At 44.8% G+C, this 15,136-nt stretch overlaps 1 protein-coding gene across 8 annotated transcripts in view; it reads right to left on the bottom strand.

Moving 5' to 3' along the window:
* The window catches only part of NPAS2 (neuronal PAS domain protein 2), a 171,553-nt gene that overhangs the window by 108,030 nt on the left and 48,387 nt on the right, over positions 1-15,136 (bottom strand). Inside the window, exon 1 of one of the 8 annotated variants that reach the window (XM_012477638.3) lies at positions 8,161-8,250. The exons of 6 other annotated variants lie outside the window; for them this stretch is intronic. In XM_012477638.3, coding sequence (XP_012333061.1) covers positions 8,161-8,228 — 68 coding nt within the window. In that variant the 5' untranslated portion in view covers positions 8,229-8,250. Of the gene's footprint in view, positions 1-2,066; positions 2,111-8,160; positions 8,251-15,136 lie in introns of those variants that run through there. One more of the 8 variants, XM_012477640.3, reaches the window with a different exon arrangement.

Raw genomic sequence — 15,136 nt, 5'->3', positions numbered from 1 at the left:
TGGAGCAGTAGCCTTGCAGCTCAGGCCCGGGAGGAAGCAAAGGAATCTGTTCAAATGCAGTTATGCCTAATATTTAGAGCCCCTTCTTCCAAAATGCTGGATATTTTTCCTCTTTATGTCATTTTTATAACAAATATATTAGAAGGTTTTGTCAATCAACATTTTAGAAATATTCAAATCTAAAAACTCATGACTGGGAATGTTTACTCCACTTCTTTTAGGAAATGACCTTGTCTCAAAGTTTTCTCTGGCATTTTTAAGAACTAAAGGACAGAACCAACAATCATTCCTTCCTTCCTTCTTCCTTCTGTCCTTTGGCCTTTGTTCATGATCATTTAGTGAATATTAAAGGAGATGGGAAAATCTACCATTCATGAAGAAAGGTGAGGACTCTCTCATACAGTGGGAACAGTCCTGGGAGATCTGGGCTTCTAATTGTGACTGTTGCTTAACTAGCTTAGGCAAGTTCCTATCCCTCTCTCTGCCTCAGTTTCTCCCCTTCACAGGCCATCTGTGTGACCTAAGAACACAATGCGTTAAGGCAACTAAAATGTGGGACAGCATAAAATCTCAATGAATTGTTAGCTCAGGTGGTGGCTGTTATTACCACAACCCAAAAACAACTCCAAAGGCATATTTAAATGCTTCTACATTTAAATAACAGATCCTAACCATGGACATCAACTATCTTCATATTTAAATTCCCAAGATATTAACCAGCTACCAGGGAGCCTGTAGTGAGTCCTTTTATGTGTCGACCTCATGATCCAAAAGGTTGCCGAATAGGAGACCTTGGTTTGTATAATAGTATTTTCCTGAAGAGCTGGCAACAAACAAACTTGGGTAAAGTGAATCATACTTTAAATGTGCGAGTGGCTCAGGGCCCACTAATTGGAGGAGTGTGGAATCCCACCCACCCTCACTAACGAGCCTTCTGCAATGCAAAACTCCACACTGCCAATTAGTGTGCTTAACAAAGTATCATACACCTGGTTTCCAGGCGACCACAACTCACTGCAATTTTGAAATTCTGGACAAAATAGGGAGAAGTTTGGATTTTTAAATTTGAAATAAATGATTTTACACGTCTAGCCAACTTTAACAAAGTTGGAAGTGAAATGCTGTTAAAATAAATTGGCTAGCCAGGCACGGTGGCTCACGCCTGTAATCCCAGCACTTTGGGAGGGCAAGGCAGGCGGATCACCTGAGGTCGGGAGTCTGAGACCAGCCTGCCCAACATGGTGAAACCCTGTCTACTAAAAATACAAAAATTAACCAGGTGTGGTGGCACGTGCCTATAATCCCTGCTACTCAGGAGGCTGAGGCAGGAGAATCACTTGAACCTGGGAGGCAGAGTTTGCGGTGAGCCGAGATCATGCCATTGCATGGCAGCCCAGGCAACAGAGCAAGACTCCATCTCAAAAATAAATAAATAAATAAGCAAGCAAGCAAGCTATACATTAGTCCTACCTACTATTCAAAGCATTTCTTTTTTTAAAAAAAAAACATTTCTTATAATGCAACAGCATTATCTCAAAGAATGTTCTATTTACATAATTTACTTAAGAAATTCAGTATATTTAATAGTGTTATATTCATATCTTTACCTAAATAAAGCATGAAGTTTTCAATTCCCAGAGTATGCTAAATTATGAAGTCCATTTAAAAACTATTGGATTCTTTAGAACAGAACTAAACAGTCATTCCAAGGCCACATATACATAATACTCTTGCATGTTATAAACTTAAACAGAAATTTCATTTTTGCAACCTCTTTGGAAGAAAAAGAAACCAACAAAGAAATAAATAAAACAAAAGTATACCTCTGGTTTAAATGAAAACATTAAAATTTTTTTTTGTTTTCTGGAGAAGCAATACATATTCATTGTAATTAATTCCCTCTTTCATTAAGAATATAAAGGATCTTAGGCCATTATCATTAGGGAGAGCCAAGTTGTCTCTTTAAATATTAAAAAAAATTATTTAAACGAAATGGCAGAAGTACTAAGTCCCCCTAAATCTCCTAGAAATATTAATATTTTCTCTTTCTTAACCTATACTCTCACCTCATCCTTCACATGGTTTAAACTGTGTCTTCTGCCTTGCTCTGGAGAAACTATGTTCATGTCTGTAAGAAGGACCCCATGCTGACTCCCTCTGAAGAATGCTCTATCTCTGGCCCCAAGCTTGGGAACATTCTGAGGTCATGAAAACTCATTTTAACAATAACACCACCACTATCTTTCTCAGGCTTGATTGCAAGGAGGGAGGTCTTAATGTGTGTGCAAGCATGTGTGTGTCACATGGCATCACAGCAGGATGTAAACTATGGTAAGACCAAGTCTCCAAGGGAACAGGAAGAACTGGTTCATATCAGAGATGGTGGGGCTAGTGAGCTGTACAAGGCATACACATTCCTCTATCTACTGTGTCTTATCTTGGCTATAGAAAAACAAGTGCAATAATTTTTTTTTTTAATCTTCTGAAGGTACTGTTTGCTTTCTGCTAAGCTCCTTTGTGCCCTTGAGACCTCTTGTATGGCCAAAGGGAGGAGATGAGGGTGTGGCTTGCACTTAGGCAAAGAGAAAGGAGGTGAATTCAAGAATGGCCTCATAGAAACTTAAAATACTGACAAAGATAGGGGTTTCACACAAAAGTAGGCAGGTTGCAACATGCCCCACGGATTGCAGCTACAGTTCTGAGTCTGGAAGACCCCACAATCCAGAATCAGGGTCAAGTTCTCTCGAGCACTTGTCCCCACTTTTGGAGGACATTTAAGGGACAGGACATGAAGAGAGGAGTCTGGCTGTGCTTCCCACAGAAGCAAGAGCTGCTCCTCTCCTCTTTCTTTCCACAAACTCACAGAACGCTTCAAGGCCCTCTCCGGGGATGAAACAGAAACACTTCTCTATGTGAGCTGGGGCCTAGCCAACAGGAAGGTGTAATGAGAAGATGGGAACTGCAGTGCTGGATCCATCACGAACCAGGTAGGTGGCCTCGGGAGAGGCACCAAATTTTTTGGACTGTGGTTTCTTCATTAGGTGGAATAAGAAGTAACTTTTGTAAACTATGAAACCTCATATAAATATGAGGTTTTATAACCACTTGAAGATGGCTGTTTAGCTCATGTGCTATTCTGGGCAAGAATGACCTGCACAGGTGGCTGTACAGGTAAGCATGGTAGGGAAGGGTGCTAAGAACCCATGGAGACTGGGAGTGCTGGTTATGACAGAGCATTCTCCATCTGTGACTGTGCCATGGTGACAAATCAGAGCCATTCATGCTAGCCCTCTTGGCTGCGAGCAGTGGGTACATAAATCCGCAGCATCCCACAGCATGTGGCTACCTGTAGCTCAGGTTTAGACTGCTACTACGTGTGGCTCCGACACACCGCTCTGCAAATGAGTCAGCAGGTTGGAAACCTCATTCCCACCCTCCGGTCAGGTGCTGATGTTACGAATGACGGGGCTGTGAACTGGCCCTGACCCAGCGACCTTGCTTGCACCATCTCTGACCCAGTTTACCAATAGCCTGGCATAAACCCAGTCACTGATGACAACATCTGGCCTTGGTGGATCTGAGCCCGGCATTTGTAGTTTGGACTGGGGTCAGTTCAAAGATAATCATCCTTTTATTTGGAATTTAACATGAAGGAAGTAAAACAGCTACACTTGTGGGTCATCTGCTCCTGTGGTTTCTGGACACAAATTCTTCCTCTAGCTGTGTAGATTCCAATCTACCCTAGACACTGGTGTGGAGCATGGGACACAAGTGATTTCAAGTGATTGCCTGCTGGTTAGGTCAGAGTCCTTTTCTTACAGATGAAAGCAATTTGCCAAACCCAAGACTATCTGACTTTGTGCCAGTTTCTCCTCTAAAAAGAAATACAGGTAAAAGGAGTGGGCCCCTCCCCTAGCCCAGCGGAGGAGGAACAGGTCTCAGAAAAGTCATCAAACACTTTTGTGTGTGTGTGTGTGTGTGTGTGTGTGTGTGTGTGTGTGTGTGTGTGAGAGAGAGAGACAGAGAGAGAGAGAGAGCGAGCGAGAGAGAGACTGAGAGACTGACTTCGCCCAGGCAAATCAGAAGTCACTGACCACACCACTCTGGAGCACAAGGCCACCTGGGCTGCCTCGCTTTGTGATGTACAGCAGCTCTCTCCTGCCAACAGGAAATCAGTCTTTATAAAGTGTTTGTGGGGACCCCACCATTTTTTTTAAGTCAAAGAAAGAGATGGTGGTGGTTACACAAATCCACACGTGGCGAATGACACAGAATTCTACATGCCCCTGTGGCAGTGCCACCCTCCCAGGGGTGATACTGTGCTATAGGGACGTGAGATGTTGCCACTGGGGGAAACCAGGTGGTGGGTACACCGAAATTGAACCTCTTGGTGACTTCCTTTGAATCTGTAATTATTTCAAAACAAAAAATGAAAAAAGAAAGGGAGCAGCTAATGACAAGCTGAGCTATGCAGTGAGGATTCCTATGGCATCAGGCTCCAAGCTGAGGTATGGGGTCTTCCCAGCCTCAGTAGATTCAGCACATTCAATATTTACTCAGCCTGGACTCCGGGCAGGGCACTGCGGTTGCATGAGGGAGGTGATGGGTGTCACAGAGAGCTGAAGCAGGCCCTGGGCCTGAGGGAGAAGGCCCTGAACAGGACACATAGGAGACCAGCACTGTCTGTGGCGTGTGGAGCGAGTGAAGCCCTTTGCGCCTGCACTTCCACCCCCATCCAACAGCTGAACAAACCGGTGACGGTTCAGAAGATAAAATGAGGAAACGCAGCTCGAAGTGTCTTGTGAATAAAGATTGACAGCAGCACTGACTTTTTTTTTTTTTTTTTGAGATGAAGTCTCACTCTGTGGCCCAGGCTGGAGTGCAGTGGTATGATCTCGGCTCACTGCAACCTCTGCCTCCTGGGTTCAGGCAATTCTCCTGCCTTGGCCTTTTGAGTAGCTGGGATTACAGGCACCCACCACCATGCCTGATTTTTATATTTTTAGTAGAGACAGGGTTTTGCCATGTTGGCCTGGCTGGTCTCAAACTCCTGGCCTCAAATAATCTGTCGGCCTTGGCCTCCCAAAGTATTGGGATTATAGGCGTGAGCCCCCACGCCTCAGCCCAGCAGCACTTCTAAAACTCAGATGGGCACACAGGTCCCCTGGGATCTTACTAAAGTATGGATTCTGACCGGGCAGTTGTGGGGAGGGGGAGATGCTGCACTCCTAGCCAGCTTCCAGGTGAGGCAGACGCTGTGCATACACCACTCATGCTGAATGGTGATGATGCTAAGCTCGTAGGCACCACAGTCATTAATACAGAAATCACACAAAAGATCATCTGCTTCCACCTAAAGCTGAGCCACCAGGGGCCTTAGTTCAGATGCCCAGTCCACACCTTAGGCCAATGGCATCAGCATCCCTGGGGTGGGGCCCAAGTGTGGCTTCCTTGTGCCACCAAGAGAACCCCATGTGTCCCCAGGGTGAAAACTGCTGCTCTCGGGCTTGAGTGCAGCACCCGACAGGTGTTCTACAGTCTCCTGTACTTGCTGCCTTCTCGGGCGGCCTCTTCAATTTCCTGCTAGTTGTACTCATTAGTCAGTTTTTCCTGTTGAGCCAAAATACCGCTCTCCCTTCTCCCTGCTGCACTCCTGGAGTTTCTACTCATTTCCTCTTGCCATATGTCTAGGGGCCACAAAGAATGACAGCCCTCAGATTATTTTTTAAATTGAGGTAAAATTCACTAACAAACAGAATTAACCATGTAAAAATGTACAAGTCAGTGGCATGCACTGCATTAATAATGTTGTGCAACTAACCTCCCTTCTCTGCGTTCAAAACCTTCTCATTTCCCCAGAGAAACAGTCCGTATCCACGGAGCTATGCGTGCACTTCCACCTCCCCCAATTCCCTGTCTTGAGGGATTTTCTTTTTCTGGATATCCACAGAGAAGGCATATATGACCTTTTGCCCCGGCTTCTTTCATTTAGCATAATACTTTTGAGGTCCATCCACATTGGGGCATGTTTCAGAATTCTCTTCCTCTTTAAGACTGAATAATATTCCTACATATATACATATGGTACCACGTTTTCTTCATTCATCCACTGATGGGTGCCTGGGCTGCTTCCATATTTTGGCTATTATGAATAACGCTACTGTGAACATTGTTCATAAGTTAACATAAGTTTCTGTAGGGACATATGTTTTCATTTCTCTTGGGTACAGACCAAGGAGTGGAACTGCTGGGTCATATGGTAATTCTATGTTTTAACTGTTTGAGGAACCACCAAACTGTTTTCCACGGCGCCCGCACCAGTTTACATTACTACCAGCCATGTATGAGTGTTCCAATTTCTCCATATGCTCACCAACACTTGTTATTTTCTATTTCGAAAAAAATTTTTTTAAGTCATCTGAGGGATGCAGTTGGCCTTCAGATATCGGAGCAGAGTGATCTCGTCTCCCTAGAGGTCCCCCATTTTCGGCTGAATATCTTCAGTTGCTCCCTTCTTGACTGTCAAAGACACCCTGAAATTGCTCTTTGGAAGTGGGCCTGGTGTCCCTGTGTGGAGGGACCAGCCCTCAGCAGTGAGGCCACTGGTGGCCAACCCCAGAGCTGACTCTCCTGGCCACTGACTGGGGGCCTCTCTCCTTGAGTGGCTGCTAGGACATACCTTGTCCCTTGGGGATGGTTGGTTTTCACCTAACAAAGTGAAAGCCTTTTGCAAAGAACACAGCACCACATCCAGTATGAAGCATGACATTAAGTAAGGCGTGGCCACAGTGAGCACTGCCTGTACCGAGGGAATCGGGAGGTCCTGCCATTTCCCACAACGTGGTCAGGCCTGGAGGAATTATGCTAAGCAAAATAAGTCAGACACAGAAAGAAAAATACTGCATCATTTCACTTACATGTGGACTACAAAAATAGAGGTAAGAGAAGAAAATAGTGGTTACCTGAGGTTTCAGATGGGTGGAGGGAAGGGAGAGAGAAGATGAGGAAGTAGAGTCCAGGCCGGGCACAGTGGCTCACGCCTGTAATCCCAGCACTTTGGGAGGCTGAGGCGGGCGGATGACAAGGTCAGGAGTTAGAGAACAGCCTGACCAACATGGCGAAACCCCATCTCTACTAAACATACAAAAATTAGCCAGGGGTGGTGGCACACGCCTGTAATCCCAGCTACTCAGGAGGCTGAGGCTGGAGAATCGTTTGAACCTGGGAGGTGGAGGTTGCAGTGAGCCGAGATCATGCCACTGTACTCCAGCCTGGGTAACAGAATGAGATTCTATCTCAAAAACAAACAAAAAAATAGAGTTCAAATGACACAAGGCAGCAGGTAAGTGGGCTGAGCAAGGATAGAGGAACATGAGGATTGTAGTTAATAACATTGTAGTGCATTAGGAACTGTTGCTAAATAAGTATATTTTTAGCTCCTCTTGTCACACAAAAAAAGTAACTGTGAGATGATGGATATGTAAATTTGCTTCACTATAGTAACTCTTTTCCTATCTATATGTATCCTATAACATCATGTTGTAAACCCTAAATACAATAAAATTTATCTTAAAATATTATCATCAGTGAAGCTAATGATTTATGCTCTGCAACATTTGCCCCAGAGATATCTTCTATTGCACCTTTCATGAAAATATTTAGAAGGCTTTTTTTTTTTTTTTTTTTTGAGATAGAGTCTCTCTCTATCGCCCAGGCTGGAGTGCAGCGGTGTGATCTCAGCTCACTGCAATCTCCACCTCCTGGGCTCAAGCGATTCTCCTGCTTCAGCCTCCCTAGTAGTTGGGATTATGGGTGTATGCCTCCATGCCTGGCTAAGTTTTGTATTTTTAGTAGAGACAGGGTTTCACCATGTTGGCCAGGCTGGTCTCGAACTCCTGACCTCAAGTGATCCACCTGCCTCGTCCTCCCAAAGTGCTGGGATTACAGGCATGAATCATGGCATTTTCTTTTAAATAATTTACAGTGCCTTTTAAAAAAATTAGTGGTGAACATTTAAAACCCAGGTTATATTATTTGGACCCAGATGAATTTCAAACAAGTAAACATCTTTCCCTTACAGTTGGGTATCAGTGAGAACATACAAAATCAACGCCACCAAAATTAGAAAACTTTTTTTTGCAAACAAAACTGTGAAGTTACCTTGATTCTGTTAGCAGATAGCTGAAGGTGTATATTCTTACTGAGCCTAATGTACCACACAAGGCCATTTCAGCTGATGGTTAAAACCAGGTATTCCTTTGATGAAACAAACAAAGTAGCCAAATCTCTCTGTGCCTTTTCTTCTTGCTTCAATGTCACAGAGGGAGCTATTCTTCTCCAGCTTGCGGCTGTGGGTCTTTCTCATGTCCTTGCCCAATGCTGGAAAAGAGGAACTGCTGGTTTTCCAGGTCCTCAGCTGTTTCCAAAGCAGGCCATTCCACTGTGGGTGACAGTCTTCTGGACTGCAGAACCCTTGTTTAGGCAGAAATGTCAGGGAATGCTGCTTGCCTCACTCCTGGCTCCTTCCCGAGTTCCTCAGACAGTCTCTAGATTTTTTTGCCTTCTGCCTGGCTTTCCCTAGTGTCTGGAAACAGGGCCACTAATCCTTGCACAGCCACATGCACTGACCTGGTCCCTGAAGGCTGTCCTCTGTCACAGGCAGCCTGTCTCTGCTGCTGCCAAAGAACCTTCCATGGACATTGGGCAACCCTGACTTGTCACCACATTTTGCAATCAAGGTAGGAGTCCATGGGGCCTACAAAGAACAGCACTCTGGTCTTAGCTGTAGTATATGTAATTGATAAATTCTGCAGGCCCCAGACTGTAAGTTTCTAGCACTTTCCATGTAGTGTTTCAGCCATGTTTACTGCTTGATATTTTCATTTTACTGGGTCCCTGGTATTGTACAAGAGAAGGTCCTTGATATTCATACAAAGCAGTACATGAAATAAAATCAAAAGGTTGCATTGGCTGAAGATATAGCTGCATTTGAGCCAAATGATGGGGCTCCAAAAGAGAGATGCCAAGATGAGCTGCTTGGGTCACGAGTCACACCATGTTCAATTGACCACTGAAGGTTGGAACAGTAACCACAGGGTGCAAACATATCAGAAAATGCATGTGGGGCTGTGTAAAATGGGTGCTATGACACTCACAGGATACTCTCAAGTGAGAAGGTCCCCCGTGAAAACCCTCGAGGCTGTGAGCCCACCTGAGGGGAGGGGAAGCTGAGGGCTGCTTGGCCAATACTTGCATGGCTCCACTGTAAAAAAAAAAAAAAAAAAAAAATCCTTATAACCAACTCTTCCAGAAGGCTCTCTTACTTCAACCATTTCAAATGCAACAATTCCCATGAGGATCTCATACTGCCCTGTCTGCCTCAGCAGAGTCAGCTGAACATAACCATAAGCTCTCCCCGGTGGCTTGGTCCTCAGGAGGAACTTGATTATGATGTTGATGGAGAGGGTCCAGAGGAGGGCAACTGTGGGCTCCAGAGTCAGGTCCCCTGTGAAATACCAAACCTCTTTGGTTCTTCTACCAGCTTTCTATCATGTTTCAGTCCTTTCTCTGGTCCATGGAGGTCACCTACATCTCCTGGTGGCTGCAGCTCTTGTTCTTTGCAGCATTTTTTGAACCAGAGCACTTAAGGGCAGATGTCCACCTCCACATGTCTGAGTTAAGAGTTGGGGAGCGCTCTTTGCCTTCCTTAGGAGCTTGGTGTAGATGGCTCTGGGACCTCTTTTCCAGACAGGTGAGATGGCCAAAGAGATGAGCTTCAGCCCTGACCCATGATAACATGCACACCCTGCTGCCAATAGCAACAAGCTGAAGGGATTTGAAAGACTGCCCTTGCCACCAACCACATACCAGGCCCACATCTAAGCTCTTCATGAGTCACCACTGATGGGGAAGCACTGATTTAAGGCTGTAGTCTCCAAATACAGCTGGGCAGTAGAATTACTTAAAGAGCAACTACAATACAGATTCCTGGGCCCCTAGGGCAGCTAGAGATTCTGACATATGGCCATGTGGAAAGGCCAGGTCCGACAGGAAGAGACAGACAACTGATTCTAGGTTCTCCTGAAGCCCTCTTAGGAGACGTGGGAAGCAGTACCACTGAGGGTCACTGAATAAGCCACGAGGGTGGTGGGGCCCTGAGCAGCAGGTGTGGGGACCAGGTCATCACTGCATTTCTCCGCAACACATTCTGGCCTCACAAAATGATACCAGCCACACACCTTGATTCAGGAGTTGCGAATACCCTGTTTACCCTGGAGAAAGGTTGCTAAGCGAATCTGTGGCTCCCAGGTGTCACTACAAACAGCAGATATGGGGAAGAGAGGAACAGAACCAGGGAGGCCCCAAAGCAGGCCTCTCTGTCTGATGCCAGCTGCCTCTGAGCAGGCCTGCTCTCATTTACTCAAACAAAAAGAAAATTAGAGTGGCAAAGGGAAGGAAAAGCAAATAATTCGATCCACTAGAGTGCAATGGGATAACAGGATTTATAGCATTTTTGAGGCTAAAAATAGCTTAAGAGCCCTCACTCCAGAACTCTGAGCACTTCACACGGTTTTAACCCATCCTCCCATTTCCCTTCTGTGCTAATATCATGTGGCTTGAAGTTTGCTTTCTGCAGTATTTGATTCCACGTGGGTGTTTTTTCCTCATCCCGCTCCCCTTTTGTTACTTCAAGGGAAAAATAGCCCTGGGAAAGCTTCGTGCCGTCTGCCATTGTTCTGTGTTTAAGGGAAAAAGTGCATGCTGCTTAATCTGGGCCTCGGGACCAAGCAGGCTGGCAAATTCCAGAAACTTTAAATCTTTGTTAAAAATGCGAAAGTAAACGACCTCCGGTCTATAAAGCTAAGGGGAAGCAGCCCTGCCCGCGCCTTTCAAGCCGTGACAAGCTGCGAGTCCAGGAGCTGTGTTGGGTAGGAGCCAGCTAGGGAAAGCAACCGTCTCATTCGTCTGAGAGGCCAATGCTGGGGCATCAGCTCACATCTGTGTGATCCCTACATGCGCTGTGTGTGTGTGTGTGTGTGTGTGTGTGTGTGTGTGCGCGCGCGCGTGCGCGTGCGCACGCGCTTTTAATTTTTAAAAATTTTATTTTTAAAATTGTGGTAAAATACACATAACGTAAAATGTGCCATTTTAACTATCTTTAATTGCACAGTTCAATGGCATTAAGTATATTTGCACTGTGTGCAACCATCAGACAGAAACGGCACCCACTAAACACTAACTCCCCATTGCCTGCTTTCCCAGCCTTTGGCAACCACCATTCTGCTTTTTGTCTCTAAGAATCTGACAACTCTAAGTGCCTCAGGTAGGTGGAATCATGCGGCAGTTGTCCTTCTGTGACTGGCTTATTTCACTTAGCATAATGCCCTTAAGGTTCATCTATGTTGTAGCATGAGTCAGAATTTCCTTCCTTTTTAAGGCTGAATGATATTCCATTGTATCGTATGGCTAGAGCACATGGGCTTAAACTTTTCATCCTGAAAATGATAAAATATTAACCTGCCGTATGTCTTGGGTTCCACGCTCATTTTCAATAAATAGAAACTTAATATACAAATGATCCAGCACAAGGCCCACCACAGTCATCAGGGCCCATCTGCCTCCTCAGGTCTTTGGTGTGGAGCCTGGCATAAGAGCCCTCAGAATTCCAGGATAGGAGACAATCTGAAGGAAACAGCTCCGGGTTCTGGGCATTCTCTGCCTTGGCCATGTTTTGCAAGGCTGTGAGAAAACTTGCAGAAAACTGTTTACTTCATTTTTATCTTTTTTTTTTTTTTCAAGATGGAGTTTCGCTCTTGTCCTCCAGGCTGGAGTGCAATGGCATGATCTCAGCTCACTGCAACCTTCACCTCCTACGTTAAAATGATTCTCCTGCCCCAGCCTCCTGAGTAGCTGGGATTATGGGCGCACATCACCACACCTGGATAATTTTTGTATTTTTAGTAGAGACAGAGTTTCACCATGTTAGCCAGTCTGGTCTCGAACTCCTGACCTCAAGTGATCTGCCTGCTTCAGCCTCCCAAAGTACTAGGATTACAGGCATGAGTCACTGCACCCAGCCCATTTTTATCTTTTTTAACTGGTAATTGCTGTACGAGAATTCTCAGCTCCTTGGGTAAAGCAGAGACTATGCCTCCACCTTGTACAAGGCAATGTAGGGTGCTCAGCATATGGCAAAATCAAACATGACCAATCTCTGTTCTGCTCCATCGTGTGGGTTGTACTCCATTACTTTCCTCTACTTGCTTAACAATTAAGAGTTGGTTACATACACTTTGAGAGGCCGAGGTGGGAGGATTGCTTGAGGTCATGAGTTCGAGATCAGCCTGGCCAACATGGCAAAATCCTGTCTCTACTAAAGATATAAAAATGAGCCAGGCATGGTGGCATGCACCTGCATTCCCGGCTACTCAGGAGGCTGAGGCAGGAGAGTCGCTTAAATCCAGGTAGTGGAGGTTACAGTGAGCTGAAATCATGCCACTGCATTCCAGCCTGGGCAACAAGAGCAATACTCCATCTAAAAAAAAAAAAAAGTTGGTTATATATAAAACTGCCAGCTGAAGAAAGCCTTCTAGAAGCCCCTCTTATTTTTCAGGTTGACCAAAATGGGAAGACATTTCTGTCTTTACACCTTTAAAGCTACAGACAGTTACGATGGGGAGGAACAGGGCAGGTATGGCACTCGGGTATGACAGCACTTGGGATTTTGGAGCTCACCTGCACATCCATTACACCAGTGCAGCAGCCCTGCTCGTACTGCAACCCTAATCCAGTCATAAATGAATCCCCTACTCCATTATTATAAAAGTAAACACTTTATAATATCATAGTTACAAAATATTTTTACAGATAGCATAAGAAAGTGAAATGGTGTTTGAACAAAACGTAAAGGAGAAACAAGAGGTTTAAAGAACTATCTATATAGCTGAGTTGGATATATTTTGGATATTACTTTCTGGGCATATTTCCATTAACTGTGAAATCTGGAAACAGGTTAAAAAAAAGGCATACAATATATAGTGCTCTTGTGAGATTCGGTATTGTTGTATTGAGAAAATGAAACATACTGCAAATTTCTTAAGAAAGGTAGCTTCCTTTTGTGTTTTCAAATAGATTTTTTTTTTTTTTTTGAGATGGAGTCTTGCTCTGTCACCAGCCTGGAGTGCAGTGGCACAGTCTCGGCTCACTGCAATCTCCACTTCCTGGGTTCAAGTGATTTCTGGCTAATTTTTTTATTTTTAGTAGAGATAAGGTTTCACCATATTGGCCAGGCTGGTCTCGAACTTCTGACCTCAAGTGATCCACCCACCTTGGCCTCCCAAAGTGCTAGGATTACAGGCGTGAGCCACTGCGCCTGGCCAGTTTTCAAACAGATTTTAACTGGCGTTCATTTATCCGTTCATTGAACAAGGGGGTCTTTGGTACTTATTAGAACTTAGTCTGTTAGTCACAATAGAGATGCAGATGAATGACACCAGTCCCTGCTTCAGTAGACAAACAGGATCTTAGGATGCCACAGAAGCACCGAGGTGGTAGGGGGTTAGGGATCAGGGAGGACTTCCTGGAGGTGGAGGCTAAGTCTTGGTAAATAGAGTTAGCTGACAAGAGACCAAACGTTTCTGGGTTTCTCATCCAGTGTTCAGCTCTAAAGTGAGGCAGTAAGAAGTTACCAAAGGCCCATCATGCTGAGGATAGCCACTAGGTTCTAGATGTTTCTAGAAACCATTTCCTTTGAAAAAGTCATGTATAAGTAGCCTCAGCAGGAAAAGGGAGATAGAGAACAAATATAAATGGAATCCCAGAAAACAGTATCTATCTACCATGTATTTGGCTCCTACAGTGTCCCCTGTTTTTGTGCTTTAAATCCATCATGGTTCCCTTACACAAAAGTTTATTATGATTTCCATTTTATAGCAGGAAACACAAAGTCAGAAAGATGAAAGATTATGTAATGAATTATATTTGAAGGCTTCCTAGGTTGCAGGCGCTGTTCTAAGTAGTTTAAAATATATTATCCCATGTTGTCATGTTAGTAAACCCATAACCCCTTCGTCCAGATGAGGAAACTGAGGCTCAGTGAGATTAAGTGACTTGCCAATGCCTACTGGTCAGTCAGTGCAGAGCAATCCCAACTAAGCAGCCTGATTCCAGGGTGCACACTTCTGACCACAAGGCCATCAACAGCCCGTGCTCTTGCAGCCACAGAAAGCATACTGATGAACACTTACACAAAACACACTTGCTGGTGATGGTTTCCAGTACAAATTAATTATTCACTGCTCAAGCTGCTGCTTTAAAAGGAGAACTTCTCTAGTGCCATTAAATGCTATTTAACTTACCATGTTCCATGTTTGTTTTTGCTGTTGTATTTCTAAGACTCTATCTTCTGCTTGAAATGTGTATTTGGACTAAATGTGTAAATGGATGGAGTCAAGATATCTGCCTTCCCCCAGAGGATCTGCAACAGAAGACCTATGAAGAGTGGAGTGAGGTCCCTGCTCTGGAGTGGAGACACTAAGTGTCTAACTAAATTAAGTAAGGGTTTCCAAGGGCAATCTACTACATTGTCTTTTAGCATGCAGAGATGCATTCCTAGTGTTTTAAAGGGCAAATCCTGAGCAGGCTGAGGACAGGGTGAGAAAGTTCAGTGGAGCAAGGCTGGAGCTGGAGAGGTGACAAGTGTGGTTAATGAAGAGGGGAAGGCCTGGATACAGGATGCTCTAGGGAAGAGTTAAGAAGAGGTAGGCAGGCCGGGCACAGTGGCTCACACCTATAATCCCAGCACTTTGGGAGACTGAGGCGGGCAGATCACTTGAAGCCGGGAGTTCAAGACCAACCTGGCCAACATGGAGAAATCTCGTCTCTACTAAAAATACAAAAATTAGCCAGGCAGAGTGGCATGCGCCTATAATTCCAGCTTCTCAGGATGCTGGGGTGCACGAATCATTTGAACCTGAGAAGCAGAGGTTGCAGTAAGCCGAGATTGCACCACTACACTCCAGCCTGGGCAAAAGAGCAAGACTCTGTCTTTAAAAAAAAAAAAGGTGGGCAGCAAGCATCCCAGCTCAGGACCTTAAAGCTAGGCTGAAAAACTCTTTGCAAAGTCAGATATGGTAAA

Source organism: Aotus nancymaae, unplaced genomic scaffold, assembly GCF_030222135.1.
Source record: "Aotus nancymaae isolate 86718 unplaced genomic scaffold, 86718_ANA_hifiasm-v0.15.2.pri h1tg000131l, whole genome shotgun sequence".
In the NCBI taxonomy this organism is placed as follows: domain Eukaryota; kingdom Metazoa; phylum Chordata; class Mammalia; order Primates; family Aotidae; genus Aotus; species Aotus nancymaae.
Note: the sequence above shows the minus strand (reverse complement) of the source record. Positions and strands in the feature narration are given on the sequence as shown.